Source organism: Melanerpes formicivorus, unplaced genomic scaffold (assembly GCF_026170545.1).
Source record: "Melanerpes formicivorus ecotype bairdi unplaced genomic scaffold, bMelFor1.0.p_v2 SCAF_27, whole genome shotgun sequence".
NCBI classification, from domain to species: domain Eukaryota; kingdom Metazoa; phylum Chordata; class Aves; order Piciformes; family Picidae; genus Melanerpes; species Melanerpes formicivorus.
In genome coordinates this window covers 7,315,024-7,330,643 of record NW_027142379.1, presented here as the reverse complement: position 1 = coordinate 7,330,643, position 15,620 = coordinate 7,315,024, and the positions used below count along the sequence as shown (strand labels likewise).

The following is a 15,620-nucleotide window of genomic DNA, read 5'->3' as shown; positions in this document are numbered from 1 at the left end:
TCCCCCCTCTTCCCCCCCTCTTCCCCCCCTCTTCCCCCCTCTTCCCCCCCTCTTCCCCCCCTCTTCCCCCCCTCTTCCCCCCCTCTTCCCCCCCTCTTCCCCCCCTCTTTCCCCCCTCTTTCCCCCCTCTTTCCCCCCTCTTTCCCCCCTCTTTCCCCCCTCTTTCCCCCCTCTTCCCCCCCTCTTCCCCCCCTCTTCTCCCCTCTTCTCCCCTCTTTCCCCCCTCTTTCCCCCCAGGCATGGATGAATTAACTTGTTTTAACTCCTCCAAGCTGTTACTGCAGCAATGCAATTTGGTTTAAAACTAAGCAGTCATGCAGAACAGTCATTCTTTAAGGTAGCCTTTAAATGCATGCAGGGCTTTATGGAACAAGTTTATACCTCCACACCCTTCCATTACTATTGTACATGACTGGCCTTGGATCAGAGGCTAAGAAAGCATAGCTTAAAAAGACCCAGCAACCACAAAACAGCAGCACACACACCACCCCCAAACTGAATCAGGCCTTTTAAGTTATGTATGCATCTGGCCCGTATGGCTGCTGTGAGCTGTGCAGAAGGCTCTGTAAGAGCTAAGGTAATTTCCCTGTCTCTTTCTGCCTTCTCCTTTCCCCCAGCCCCTAATTTCCCATGTGTATGTTCTGTCTTTGCAGACAGGGTAACCCTAACACTGCAAATCCTCCTGGAAGTCATCCCATCAGAGGAAGACCAGAAATCATGATCTTCACGTGCAGCTTTTGGCTTGGTGTTTCATTTCAACCTGAGGAAGAGGGTGGGAAGATTCCTTTCCCCTCCCTGATGTTCTACAAACTGGAGGAACAAGTCACAGATGGATACTGAGCAAGTCAAGCTACCAGAACTGTATTTTATGATGTTGCAAACTTTTTGTTCATGTAGTTGGTTGGTGCGTAGAAAGCGAGACGTTGTGCTGGGAGGGAACTTCTCTCTCCACTCTTTCTTTTGTTACAGTGTCACACTTTTTAACAAACCATAGCTTCCTCAGACTTGGAGTGTGGTTGCCTTGCAACTGAAAATAGGCTTCAGCAATGTGTAAGTAGCAGTCAGGTGTACTGGGAAGAATGTACCCTGCTTGCTGTCCCTGAAGAGCCCAACTCTCGCCAGGGAAAGGGCGAGATAAAGCTCTGCTGAGTTTCAGTTACTGATGCTCTTCCTGTCACACTCCGTTTGGCAGCTCAGTTTGACTTCTCTTGGCTCACTGGGAGCACCAGCAGGCCGAGACAGAAGCCCAGCTGTTTCCACCACATCTTTGTGGTGACAAGTTCAAAGTGCCTTCATTCCAGAGTTGTTATAGTGAAGCTGAAGGGAGCACCTTCAGAGAATTAATCTCCCTACCAGTGGGGCAGGAAGATTTTGAAGCCCACGGTCACTAATTTCATAGACATTTAAGTTGCTACCAGTCTGGAACTGATGACTTGTTTTACCAATGTTTCTCTGTGTACATATGTAGAGGAAATACAGCAACTGAGTGATCACCTTCAGATGAGTCAAACCATTTGAATGTGACCTCTGTTGCCGAGTATTTTCTATCTGGAGGCATAGGGACCTGCAGTTTTCAGTCAGGCCAACCTGATTTTACAGTTTCCTGTCCTTGTTGGTGGGCAGAAGTGAATGATAGTCACTGGTGGGAATACTGTATAGACAGGGCAATAAATGCAGTAGCTTTTTATGGATAAGATATAAGGCAAGCTACAACAGATTTGTTGATTTGAGTGGGATATGCACCTAAGCTGAGGGCTTTTCATCCAAGCACGCTCCAATTAACTGGGCTTTGAGACACCGCGGAACAGGTGCTGTGCCAATGCCTTCTTCCCGCTTCTCTCTCAGCAGAAGCAGAGAAAGGCCATCAAAACTAATAAAAACAAACTCATTTCATCTTCAGGACGCTGTTTGAGCTGAGATTTGGCTCAAGCAGGAGCTGAAGTTTTACCCTTTTTAAAGGTAGCTGTAGAGAATGAATTTTTTTAACGCTTAGAAATGGAGTTTTCTATTGTTAGTCGAAGACTACTCAACCTTAAGATTAAGGTTTGTTTGGTTTTTTATCACTCTGTTAAGAACATAATGCTTCAATATTGAATGCACTACCTTTTTTTTTTTGAGCTGTTTTGTATGTTTCATGAAAGCTTTCATGGAACTGAGTAACATTGAACTTCCTGAACTGGGAGGAAAGCACAACTAGTAGCCAGACCACTACAGTAAAGGGAGACTGTCTTGTGTATGTGTTGTATATATCCAGACTAGAGAGCACCCTTGGGAGGGTGCCCTGTAAAATGTCTTCCATTTGTACTTGGTTTTCTTTCTCATATTTCTATGGTGGCATTTCACAGAAGCAGGGAAAAGAGGGTGTCTGGTTATGTGGGCATGCAGTAATGTAAGGCACAGAAAACATTCTGGCACGTTTTTGCCTTCAGTGTTTTCTGTTTACAGTAGTGAAGTGCTCTCTGAAACTTCTCTAGGCAAACATTTTGAGAGTGGTTACAGCGACAGTGTGTGTGTGTGTGTGTAATTTGCATGTGGGACACAGTTCTGCTTTTGAGGCCACCTCAGTTTGACCAAGGTTTGGCCTTTGACATCACGGAGCATCTTCAGAGCACACCAACTGCATCTCTCTCTGCTGAGAATCAACTGCCTGACAGCCTCCAGGAGCACACCTACCACACTCCTTTGCTAATGGATGTTATGTGCATGGGATCCCACCAGAGGCAGTCCAAAGCAAGGCATCCTAACCACTGCTAGTGGGGACGCCAGGTTTGTCAGCACTGTTTCCTCCCACTCCTCTTGTGCCACATTACTTGAAAGTGTCAGTGTGGGCAGTGTTAACTTCTAGAAATAAATGAGCTCTGTAAATAGAACTGAGTGGTGCTTTATTTTCCCATTGTGGACTGCTAAAGTTCAGAAATGTTTCTGAAGCTGGATTCAGTGACCACGTTTTGCCAGGTTTCCTTCATGTAAGGAGCTGATTTGGCCCCAAGGAAATCCTCATGACTCATTGATTGTGAAGTTCTGTGTTTTAGGAGGGAAAGGAAAAAAATCCAACCCCCAAACTCCTCTTTATTTCTTTACTTGAAAATACACAGAGGTTCTAATTTCAGCTTTGGTTTCTTTAGCACATGCAATCACAACATAATATATTGAAATGGGGTTCCCCCTGTGTTGTAAAAGTCAGCATTAAAGACTTTTATTACATCTGGAAGTGAAGAACATCTTCACAAAGGGAGGAAAAACAGGTCACAAAATTTTTTTTATAGCTTCTGAGTTATTTTTTTCTTTCCCCAGCCTCTTTAAAAGGTATTTTCCTCAGAGTCATAAAGGAAATTTTGCTGGACTGAAGTAGAAACTTCACATAACAAATTTTTCTTATTAGGGCCAATGGTCCCTGACCAAGTGAAGCTACTTCTGCAGGGAACTTCAGTTATCCTTGATTTGTCTTTTTTCTTCCTTCCCTTGCTTCCTTTTACCACCTAGACTGTGGAAACAGTCCTTCCTTTTTGTTTAGGTGGGTGCTGCTGTTTATCTTCGCTGATTTTGCTGCTCTTCTAGGGCAGAAGTGTCACCAAAGACAACAGAAATGAGCATTTTCATGTCAGCAGCAAATACTGACAAGGTTCAGTACAGCACCTCATAGAGATGCTGAGCTGTTGTTCACCATCTGAAGCCTGTGAAGATGCTGAGCTATCTTTGCACCTCCTGATCTGGACTGCTATGTGGCCTAAGGCATACATTATTTTATCAAAGGGGCATGCTTTGATATCTGAAGCCTGCTCCCATCTCTGCAAGGACACAGTGTGGCTGAAATTTTCTCTAGTGCTAAGTGCTGCAGGTCTGTCCCTGCCGTCCCCTCCCAGACTAGGACTCTGCCACAGCTTTTGAGGAGTTTTTGGATGGGAACCAGAGGACCCTCTCCTCTTTCCTTACGCCAGCAATGCATGCCTTGTCTGGACCTAGACTTGCACAACAAAGCTGGCAAGGGGTTTGGTGCACAAGCCCTATGAGGTGAGGCTGAGGGAGCTGGGGTTGCTTAGCCTGGAGAAGAGGAGGCTCAGAGGAGACCTTATTGCTCTCTACAACTACCTGAAGGGAGTTTGTAGCCAGGAGGGGGTTGGTCTCTTCTCCCAGGCAAGCAGCACCAGAACAAGAGGACACAGTCTCAAGCTGCACCAGGGGAGGTTTAGGCTGGATGTTAGGAAGAAGTTCTTCATAGAAAGAGTGATTGGCCATTGAAATGTGATGGAGTCACCATCACTGGAGGTGTTTAGGAAGAGACTGGATGGGGTGCTTGGTGCTGTGGTTTAGTTGATTAGGTAGTGTTGGATGATGGGTTGGACTCGATCTCAAAGGTCTTTTCCAACCTGGTTAATTCTATTCTACTAATTTACTGCTGCTGCTGCAGGTAAATCTGCATTATACACAGCAATCAAAGGTGGGGGAGAGAGAATTGAATTTTTTTAACGAGGTGCCTGTGAGCTGATAAAATCTGAGTTGGGTGTGTCGTGTGAAACACTACCACAGCTACCCAACAGAGCTTTTCCTGGGTATTGTGCCCTTTCTGCATTGTTGGAGGTGGACATTTTTGGTCCAAGACAGAATGCACTGAGGGGTCCAATTTGACTGGCAGCTGCAAAGTTTTCAGGATGCTTTTTATCATGATGGTGTGGGGTTCATGAAGCAGTAGTGCTGATAGGCAGCACCTTCCCAGGGATGCTGTGGCCTCTGGCTGTGCCTGAAGAGCGAAGATGCTTTAGCACATGGCCTGTCCCCAGCTCCTTGCCTTGTCAATCAGCTCCCAGGCTGCAGCAGTTCCCTGTGTAGTGCTTTAAGTTAACCAGCATTGATTTTGGTCTGCCTTAAAATACTTCACCATCAATCATGGTGTTTTAGGAGCTGGCTCTGGAGCTTCTTCACAGTGGAGAGAGAGGTAGGTAGCTAGCTCAGAGCTGTGGCTTCAGCAGCTGAACATCCAATGTCTCCTGGGAATGTCTGTATTTATGTATATGAATGTATTGCCATAATATATGTTCCATTTATATTTTTGGGAGGGAACTTCTAAGTACTTTTGGGAGAACACATTAAAAATGAAGCCACTGTCATAATCTTTATGTCATGTTGTCAAGTGTTTGCTAACTTTTTTCACCCTGTACAGAAACTGTTGCTTATTTTCGCTCTCAATTGTACCTTTCACAAGTTGTCCTTTCACAAGCTGACAACTTTTGTGGGTGTTGAGTCCCAGCACCCCTTTGGGAGAGAGTGTATCCACGTTCTTTGCTGTGAAAACTGGCTAATTAAAGCCAAGCAGGCCCTGGAACAGGCTGCCCAGGGCAGTGGTTGAATCATCATTCCTGAAGGGATTGAAAAGCTGTTTCAATGCGGTGCTGAGGGACAGGGTTTAGGAGTGGACTTGTTGGGTTAATGGTTGGATGCAATCTTAATGGTCTTTTCCAGCCTGAATGAAAATGATTCTATTCTACAGTAACAAAGCCATTTAATCTGATGTGATGTAAGTATGGAGGTGATTGACATCAGCTGTCCTAGGGAAAAAGAAGCCTGAATAAAGTGAGGATGCATCCCATGGCAAGGCAGGCATTTAAGATAGGTGAGACAAACTGAGCTCTGGAATTCCTCATTGCTCTGTTTTTCTTGAAGGAGGAGATGGGATGACTAGTTTGGGTGTGCTTAACTTGTTAGGTACCTGAGCACCAGTGAAATGAGCCCTGGGTTACTTCAGCCAGTAGAATCATAGACTCATAGAATCAATAAGGTTGGAAAAGACCTCAAAGATCATCAAGTCCAACAAGTTCAGTGTAATAAAACTACTAAAAGCCCTTATGTTCTAAATGTTGAGGATCACAATCATCCCCCTAAGCATCACTTGTTTTCAATACAGATTTCATTTGACTAGAACTCCCTACATGTTTTCAGATTTTCCTATCTGAATGAAAACCAACCCCCAACCCCCCCCCCCCAAACAACTTTACCTGCAAGAAGTTCATCTGCCTTGGGTTGTGTCTATGTGAATATTTCTCTTGGCTGAATGTGCATGCTTCTGCTTTTTACTTTTCAGAGGAAAACCAATCTTTAGTTGGAGAATGTTTTCCAAACCTTGTTCTACAGCAAGGCAGAAGTTATCTGTGTCCACAAGGTAGGCAGCTAATTGTGTTGATGAAACAAGATGAAAAGGATTTTCTACAACATTCAGTAGTTCCACAGTTTTTGGTTCCAGCATTAGGCAGACATCAGGATCCAGGCAGATTTTAATCAGCACAGGTCTCAGAAAAACAGGTGTTGATCTTTCTCCAGGAGGAAGTAGATCTTTCATTTTCCCAACATATATCTATCAAACATCATGTTTAATGACCAGCAGAGCACAGATGGCTCTGTGGCAGAGCCTGTGGCAGGGAACACACTGAAATCCAGTGCAAAAACTGTATTTGTGTCTGGGAGGGATGCAAAAGACCAAGTCCAGCATTTTGAACCCAGGAAGAAATGGTCAGGGAGATGTGTAGGATGATGTGTGAGAACTCCTGTGTGATTACAGGGCTGCTTCCTGAAGTTTTTTCTGCAGTGACTGCAGTGTTTGTGTGGCTGCTGGTACAGATAAGTAACAACATCACTTGAGGCACATCAGTGAACCTTTAGACATTTATAGACTCACAGAAATTTTACATTGCAAAAGACTTGTAAGATTGAGTCCAACCCTTAAAGCTGCACTGCCATGTCCACCACTGAACCATGCCACTGAGCATGGCATCTACAGGTCTTTTAAATAGCTCCAGGGGTGGTGACTCACCCACTCCCCTGTGCAGTTTAATTGGCTTACACTCTCAAACTTACTCAGCTACGTACAGTCTGCAAAGGTGGTTTTATTTTTGGGCAGTTGTCATAACAGCAGTGAGAAGAAACATCCCGAGAAAGTGTGCTTGTGGCCATGCCAGCTCTGGACTCCCCCTCAGCCTGGCTCTCCCTCTGACAGGGTAAGTCCCTATGGAGGGCTGGTCCTGGCAAAGGGAAGTGGCAGGGTGGAGATATTTTTGAGCCCAGACAGGAACTCTTGTCCTCAGAAGATGACAGTTGTCACATTTTTCCCCTATGGATGTCCCCCACCAGCGCTCTTTTATCCACTTCTCAGTGGTGATGAATTGGGAGTAACTCAGAGGAGTGCCCTGAACACCTCCTGCTGACTCGGTGGGAGTTGGCAAGCTGGTGTTGAGTTTCCTGCTTGCCTTCAGGAGCCAATGGATTTTTCCTGAGTGTTAGCTCATCTTTGATTTGAGTTCTGCTGTTGCCTTTTGTTTTGGCCAAGGAACTGCTGGGGAGTATGTCTACAACTGGCACACCAACTCTGTTTACATTTGCTTTCTTGTTTGCTTTTTATTGAAAGAAAGTTCTGAAACAATTTTTCTTTTCCCTTGAAGTGCAGAGACCCAAAAGGATAACACAGTTTTTTTCCAACAAAAGTTTGGCCTTATCAGGAGAGAGTTTGGATTCTCTTTACACTCCCTGTAACAGGAATGCCAACAGTGTTGTGATCTAAACCTAAGCTTTGATATCTTCTGAATATTATAATGCTGATGACCCAACATGGTTGTAGAAGCACTCTGGCTTCAGTCAGTTGTGTGCTTCTGTAGCTCATCCTCTTCTTACAGCTCAGGCTACAAAACTTTCCCCTGCTAAGCTTTTCTGCAGTGTTTCTGCTCCCGGGAATTCAGCTGGATCTCCTTTGAAAGGGAAATACCATCCCTTCCTTCGGGGTGCACCTCACCATCAACAGTCAGTGCTTTGAATGTTAACGAGTGACCGTAGCTGCAGGCAGCTGCCCCGCTGAGCCCAGACCTTGTTCTCTTCAAGGGGAGCTGAGCCCTGGGCTTTGTGAAGTAGCTAGGCTAGCTTTTGCCATCACCTCTCTTACTTGTACTTACAAGGCTTTATAACATTGTTACCTAGGAATTTTGGTGCCTTTTTTCCTCCCCACCTTGTTGTGAGAAGTTTAAATGTTACTGGACATTTCCCCCCCCTGATTTTACCCTGTACTGTTGGCTCTGCCTCAAGTAAGCCATTTGATGCAGGTTTAGCTGCCAATATCTCTTTGCCACTCAGTCATTACACTGTAATTGGATCTAAAGTACGTGTATAATTTGCTGCTAGCAATTCTGGCTTGTCTTAATTATGACATCCAGCTGATTTCTAAGGATACTAATCAATGAACATGCATAGCACGGGAGGCAGATGAATGAGGGAGTCTTCATGAGAACTTGAGCTTGCATGGTAAGTATATATCAAGCTGTTAAAAAACAAGCTCTCTGAGGAGAGGCTGAGGGAGCTGGGGTTGCTTAGCCTGGAGAAAGGAGGCTCAGAGGAGACCTTGTTGCTCTGTACAAATATCTGAAGGGAGGTTGAAGCCAGGTGGGGCTTGGTCTCTTTTTCCAGGCAAGCAGCACCAGAACAAGAGGACACAGTCTCAAGCTGCACCAGGGGAGGTTTAGGCTGGACGTTAGGAAGAAGTTCCTCACAGAGTGATTGGCCATTGGAATGTGCTGCCCAGGGAGGTGGTGGAGTCACCATCCCTGGAGGTGTTTAGGAAGAGACTTGATGGGGTGCTTGGTGCCATGGTTTAGTTGATTAGATGGTGTTGGATGATAGGTTGGACTCTTCCCATCTGGTTAATTCTATTCTATTCTATAAAGTTAGGATCCCTAGCTTAAAGTGGATGGGGGCTTCTAAAAGGGCTGGTCACACAGCTCAGGACACAGTGTGTGCCAGGCCTGAGCTGGTTTAGACTTTACCAGGGGGGTGGTGGAGTCACCGTCCCTGGAGGTGCTCAAAAAAGGATTGGCTGTGGCACTTGCAGCCATGGTTTATCTGTCATGAGGTGTTAGGTATTAGGTAATAGGTTGGACTTCATGATCTCTGAGGTCTTTTCCAACCTGGTTGATTGTATGATTCTCTGGTTTAGGCTGTGTCCATGTGTGCATTCTGCTACACTTGGCAAAATTTTGGGGAGAAAGTGAGAAAAATCTTCGGGGTGTAAACATGAACTCTTAGGCAGACAATGATCCTTCCCTCTTCCCCCACTGCTTTCTCCTACGCTCACTCTGACTGAAGGTTATAAATAACTTCTCACTGAACACATTTCCTTTCGGTGTCTCCTCTGCAAGCCAGCTCTTTGAGACATCTGTATTTAATTTTAAGCAAGGTGCTATTCTTGCCCATCTGCTTCCAATTTCTGGGGTGGTTTTTTTTTTTCCAAGCCTTATATTTCTCCTCATCTGTAAACTGTCATGCCATAGCAAACCAGTTTCCCAGGCTAGAGCAGTGCTTTTAAAAAGCCACGTGATCACAAGTCATGGCCACATAAGGATCTAAAGCCTTTCCAAGCAGCTCCTCCCTAGGAGGCTCATATAGTTTTGTTTGCAGATTGCAACTGGAGGATCTTAAAGCTTATCCCATCAAATGCTCTGCTCCCCTGGGGGCATCTTGGATGTGCTGCAGTGTTTTCATAGAATCCTTGCACCCAACACCCCATTGGATGATACACCCAACTTGTGTTAGGCATCTTGGACACATGACGAAGCCTGCTAGAGGCTATTAAAGCTCTCTGGAGGCACTGATAGATTTTGGGCCAACTGAAAGACTATCTGCACAGCAGTGACTGCATGATTAGGAGTCTGTGTATGCCTAATTGCTTGCATATTTCCAGTTCCCAGCAGCTTCACTGAAAAATGTTATCCATTTCTAGGGGGGACATTTGGGTTTCCCTGGGCTTGTTTTCTTCTTTCTTTTCCTTTTTCACCCCCCTTTATTTTCTTTCCCTTTCTTTTATTTTCTTTATTTTAGTTGAGATTTGGAGCATCACATTCAGCCCAGCTCTCTCAGGTATTCTGATTGCCAGTGAGCTTGGGACAGGCAAAGCAGCTTTTAAGGCAGTGCTTGCTGTATTTTTGCTTGACATACCGCACGGCGCGATTCAATATTCATAAATCACCTTTGGCTGCTGTTAGTATTTCACAGCTCTGTTTGCTAATTCCTGTGCCAGATATGTTTAAAACGAATCACTAAATGCCAGGAGATTCAGTGCTTGTTCTGCATGCAACAGCTCACTGCTGAACAAAACTCCTGCACTTTGTACTGATGCTAAGCCTTAGCTACCTTTGATTTTCTAATAAATATATGAGTCAGAGGCAGGATAAATCAGATCCTGTGCTGTCAGCTTGGCAGAGATGATTGATCATACCTTCCTGACAGCACTGCATTTGACTGCAAGCCTCATGCAGCCCTATTTTAGATCATACAAAGGCATCTGGATGATGAAAAGCACACTAGCTGGGAAGGTAGCACACAGTGCTGCACCAGTGTCATATTTATCCACTGGGATGTATACTCTAAAACGCTTCAGGCTGTAGCTCATGCTAATAATTATCTCTTGTGTTGAATACACCTTGACCCATTTTTATTTCTTTATCCATATTTTCAACAAAAATTGTTTTTACAATCCTTTCCAAAATGGATATGTAAAGCCTTTATCTAAAGCAGACACATGTGGATAATAAAATGCCCTGTCTCCAGGCTCACTTAGGGCTGCTACTTATAGAAATGAGATCATCCTACATTAGACAAAATGTTAGGTGGTCACCCAAACACTCCCCTTATTCCTGCTTCAGAGAAAAAACAACCCCACCTGTCTAGATGGGGATCAGAAACAAACCAGTCCTACAGCCTCAGGTTTGATTTGCTGCTCTTTGGCTCCTGGTGATGCATGTCTGCACCAAAACTCTGTGCTCGAAGCAGGCTGAAACCCAGTAGCTTACCAGGCTAGAGGGGATGCAACCTGTGGCCATCTCCCCTCCTTGGGGCTTGTGGGTGTGAAGTTTGTGTAGCCACTCTAACAAGGAAGCTCATTTGGAAGCTTTGCTCATGGGGAGATTGTATTTCATTCCTCTTATGGATGTGCCTGCATGCAAATCAGACTGGTGCAGTACAGCGGGGGGCAGGGTTTAGCTCTTCTTCTTCTTCTTTTCTTTTTAACCACAGGTTTTCCAAAATGCCATTTGAGATGAGGGTGGTGAGACACTGGAGCAGGTTGCCCTGTTACCTGAGGTGGTAGAAGCCTCTTCCCTGGAGGTTTTTAAGGCCAGGCTGGATGGGGCTCTGAGCAACCTGATCTAGTGTGAGGTGTCCCTGCCCATGGCAGCTGGGGGTTGGTCTCTTCTCCCAGGAAAACAGCACCTGAACAAGAGGACAGAGACTCAAGCTGCACTAGAGGAGGTTTAGGCTGGATGTCAGGAAGTAGTTATTCACAGAAAGAGAGACTGGCCATTGGAATGGGCTGCTCAGGGAGGCAGTGGACTCACCATCACTGGAGGTGTTTAGGAAGAGACTGGATGGGGTGCTTGGTGCCATGGTTTAGTTGATTAGAAGTGTTGGGTGATAGATTGGACTAATTGATCTCAAAGGTCTTTTCCAATCTGGTTTACTCTACTCTACCCTACCCTACCCTACTCTATTCCTATTCTTTCTATTCTATTCTATTCTACTCTATTCTATTCTATTCTATTCTATTCTATTCTATTCTATTCTATTCTATTCTATTCTATTCTACTCTACTCTACTCTACTCTACTCTACTCTACTCTACTCTACTCTACTCTACTCTACTCTACTCTACTCTACTCTACTCTATTCTATTCTATTCTATTCTATGCTATCCTATCCTATCTCCTATCCTATCCTATCTCCTATCCTATCCTATCTCCTATCCTATCTCCTATCCTATCTCCTATCCTATCTCCTATCCTATCTCCTATCCTATCTCCTATCCTATCTCCTATCCTATCTCCTATCCTATCTCCTATCCTATCCTATCTCCTATCCTATCCTTGAGGTCCCTTCCAACCCTAACAATCCTGTGATTCTGTGTTCAAATTGCATGGCTTTTATCTAGCCTTTTCTTATGCTATGCCTACTATTTTCTGTCTCAGCATGCACACATATGGGTGGTTTAGGGCTAGCAATACAGAGCTGCATTCCTGTGTTGCAAGTTTAAGAGAAATCAATAAAGTATTATTTAATGCATGTCAACTTCATTTTTAATACTATTTCTAAAGTAAATTGCAGAAAGCACATAACCATCCACCATGGGATAATAAATTGATATAGAATGTGTGGGGGAAAAGGCAATAAGCCAGAATCATTAGAAAGCTCAGTGCAGCACTCCAGCAACACAAAGCGGTCGTAAAGCCCAGGCTGGAATTGCACGCAGCAAATGGTGTACACCAGTAAATCTGGCCCCAGTAATTTTACTGCAAATGACATACAAGCCAGAAAAACATTTAGATAATTGAAATTAACACTTTTAACAATGATCTATAAAGCAGTGAATAATAATTAGGAGGGGCTTTCGAGTGCTCGGCAATAAATCTACAGTACTCCAGAATCTATTTTTTTCTCCCCCAGCAGTATGAAAGAAACCAAGTAAGATGGATCCTCTTTTCCTTGTGCAGGGATCCTCTTTTCCTCGTGCAGGGATCCTCTTTTCCTTATGCAGGGATCCTCTTTTCCTTGTCCATGGATCCTCTTTTCCTTGTGCGTGGATCCTCTTTTCCTCGTGCAGGGATCCTCTTTTCCTCGTGCAGGGATCCTCTTTTCCTTGTCCATGGATCCTCTTTTCCTTGTGCAGGGATCCTCTTTTCCTTGTCCATGGATCCTCTTTTCCTTGTGCAGGGATCCTCTTTTCCTTGTCCAGGGATCCTCTTTTCCTTGTGCAGGGAACCTCTTTTCCTTGTCCATGGATCCTCTTTTCCATGTGCAGTGATCCTCTTTTCCTTGTGTGTGGATCCTCTTTTCCTTGTGCAGGGATCCTCTTTTCCTTGTGCAGGGAACCTCTTTTCCTTGTCCATGGATCCTCTTTTCCATGTGCAGGGATCCTCTTTTCCTTGTGTGTGGATCCTCTTTTCCTTGTGCAGGGATCCTCTTTTCTTTGTACATGGATCCTCTTTTCCTTATGCAGGGATCTTCCTTTCTTTATGCAGGAATCCTCTTTTCCTTGTCCAGGGATCCTCTTTTCCTTGTCCTTGGATCCTCTTTTCCTTGTGCAGGGATCCTCTTTTCCTTGTCCATGGATCCTCTTTTCCTTGTGCAAGGGATCCTCTTTTCTTTGTACATGGATCCTCTTTTCCTTATGCAGGGATCTTCCTTTCTTTATGCAGGAATCCTCTTTTCCTTGTCCAGGGATCCTCTTTTCCTTGTGCAGGGATCCTCTTTTCCTCGTGCAGGGATCCTCTTTTCCTTGTCCATGGATCCTCTTTTCCTTGTGCAGGGATCCCCTTTTCCATATTCAGGAATCTTCCTTTCTTTATGCAGGAAACCTCTTTTCCTTATGCAGGGAACCTCTTTATTGGCAAGGCATCAAACCAGCCCCTCTTCCCCCTCCATTTTGCCAAACACTACATCTCTGCATGAAGAGAAGGCTTATCATTTGGAACATGGAACAAAGCTGAATGGAAAAGGAAAAGATAATAAAAGGGAGATACTGGGAAAACATAACACAGATTTATTGTTATTTTTTAAGGGTGTTTTTTTGGTTGGGTTTTTTTTTGGACTGATGCAAATCTGCACCTGTGTTTGCTTGCATCAAAGTGGCTGTGCACACTGGGTCATGCAAGCACAGCTCTTGGAGGGCTGCAAATGCTGCTGCAAACTTTGAAGTCGTCTGGAGGCTGTAACCACTAGTACAAGACTTTGGTTAGTCTGTTCTGAGGCTCTAAAAATGAAAAAGTTTTCTATTCCCTATGTCATCCATCCCATATTTATCAACAGTGCTCTTAAGCTATAACCATTTCCTTTCTTTCTAACTGAAGTGATGAAGGAGAAGATTGCATCTGTCAGGTAATAAATCAGCTTTTTGATGTTGGATCAGTGGTTGGAATACTGTTTGGCCACGTTGTTGGTCACTGCCTGTCATCATGCTGCTTCCCAAAGGCATCTAATGCAGAGCCTTCTATCCAGGGACCTGGGGGTGCTGATTGACAGCTGCCTAAACATGAGCCAGCAGTGTGCCCAGATGGCCAAGAAGGCCAATGGCATCCTGGCATGCATCAAGAATAGTGTGGCCAGCAGGAGCAGGGAAGTCATTGTCCTCCTGTACTCCATACTGGTTAGGCCACACCTTGAGTATGGTATCCAGTTCTGGGCCTCTCAGTTTAAGAAGGACATTGAGACACTTGAACGTGTCCAGAGAAGGGCAACGAGGCTGGGGAGAGGCCTTGAGCACAGCCCTGTGAGGAGAGGCTGAGGGAGCTGGGGTTGCTTAGCCTGGAGAAGAGGAGGCTCAGGGGAGACCTTCTTGCTCTCTACAACTACCTGAAGGGAGGTTGTAGCCAGGAGGGGGTTGGTCTCTTCTCCCAGGCAATCAGCACCAGAACAAGATGACACAGTTTCAAGCTGTGCCAGGGGAAGTTTAGGCTGGAGGTGAGGAGAAAGTTCTTCCCAGAGAGAGTTGTTAGCCATTGGAATGTGCTGCCCAGGGAGGTGGTGGAGTCCCCATCCCTGGAGGTATTCAAGAGGGGATTGGACGTGGCACTTGGTGCCATGGTTTAGTCATGAGGTCTGTGGTGACAGGTTGGACTTGGTGATCTTTGAGGTCTCTTCTTCTTTGGTGATTCTGTCAGCAGAGCCCAATGCAGGCAACCAGCCTTGGTAGTGGAGCTGGGAAGAAGTCTGGGTGTCAGGGGGAACACTGTCCTGAGGGGTGCTGTGCACATGGGTCAGCTGTGTCTCTGTGGATTAGAACCAAAACCCCTAGCTGAGCCCTTTTTAAAACTGAGCTGCTTCAAGCAGTCATGGCAGTGGGTCTGAAATCAGTTTTAGTGCCTGGGTTCTGGGTGGAAATCTGGCCATCGCTTTCCAAGCTATCAATCTGAGCTGCTTCATGAATACCAAATTCATTTCAGGGGAAAAAAAAAATAAAAATCAGATTCAATAAAACAATTTCTGTAGAGGAAGCAGCAGTGGTGGGAGAGAGACTGAAATATGGGTTTGCATTAAATTCCCTTTTTTGCTAGATGATAGGGATGCTTCAGAAGTACTGCTGCAAACATTTTAAAAATAAACCCCAATCCTCCAGACTTATATAAAACCTTTTCAATCTAATAAAAGCAGGTAGGTGTGTGAGAGAGAGGGAATAAAGCATTATGGGTCAAAGCATCACTTAAGAGCAGCGCTCCGTGTGCCAACAGTGAGCTGCTGGCCACTGGCCATGAGTGAGGAGTGAGTGCTGCAGTGGGGGAGTTAGAATCATACAATAGAATCATAGGATCAATAAGGTTGGAAAAGACCTCAGAGATCATCAAGTCCAACCTGCCACCCAAGACCTCATGACTACTAGACCATGGCACCAAGTGCCACATCCAATCCCTTCTTAAACACCTCCAGGGATGCTGACTCCACCACCTCCCTGGGCAGCAAATTCCAATGGCTAACAACTCTCTCTATGAAGAACTTTCTCCTCACCTCCAGCCTAAACTTCCCCTGGTGCAGCTTGAGACTGTGTCCTCTTGTTCTGGTGCTGGTTGTCTGGGAGAAGAGACCAATCCCTTCCTGGCTACAACCTCCCTT

The 15,620-nt window shown here is 45.2% G+C and overlaps 1 protein-coding gene across 2 annotated transcripts in view; it reads left to right on the top strand.

The window, feature by feature from the left end:
• Window positions 1–2,852, top strand: part of SLC7A11 (solute carrier family 7 member 11) — a 74,999-nt gene extending 72,147 nt beyond the window's left edge. For both annotated transcript variants that reach the window (XM_068154007.1, XM_068154006.1), the window contains one exon: window positions 654–2,852. In XM_068154007.1, the coding sequence (XP_068010108.1) occupies window positions 654–721 (68 nt within the window). In that variant the 3' untranslated portion in view covers window positions 722–2,852. The remainder of the gene's footprint in view (window positions 1–653) is intronic.
• Window positions 2,853–15,620: the final 12,768 nt, after the last annotated feature.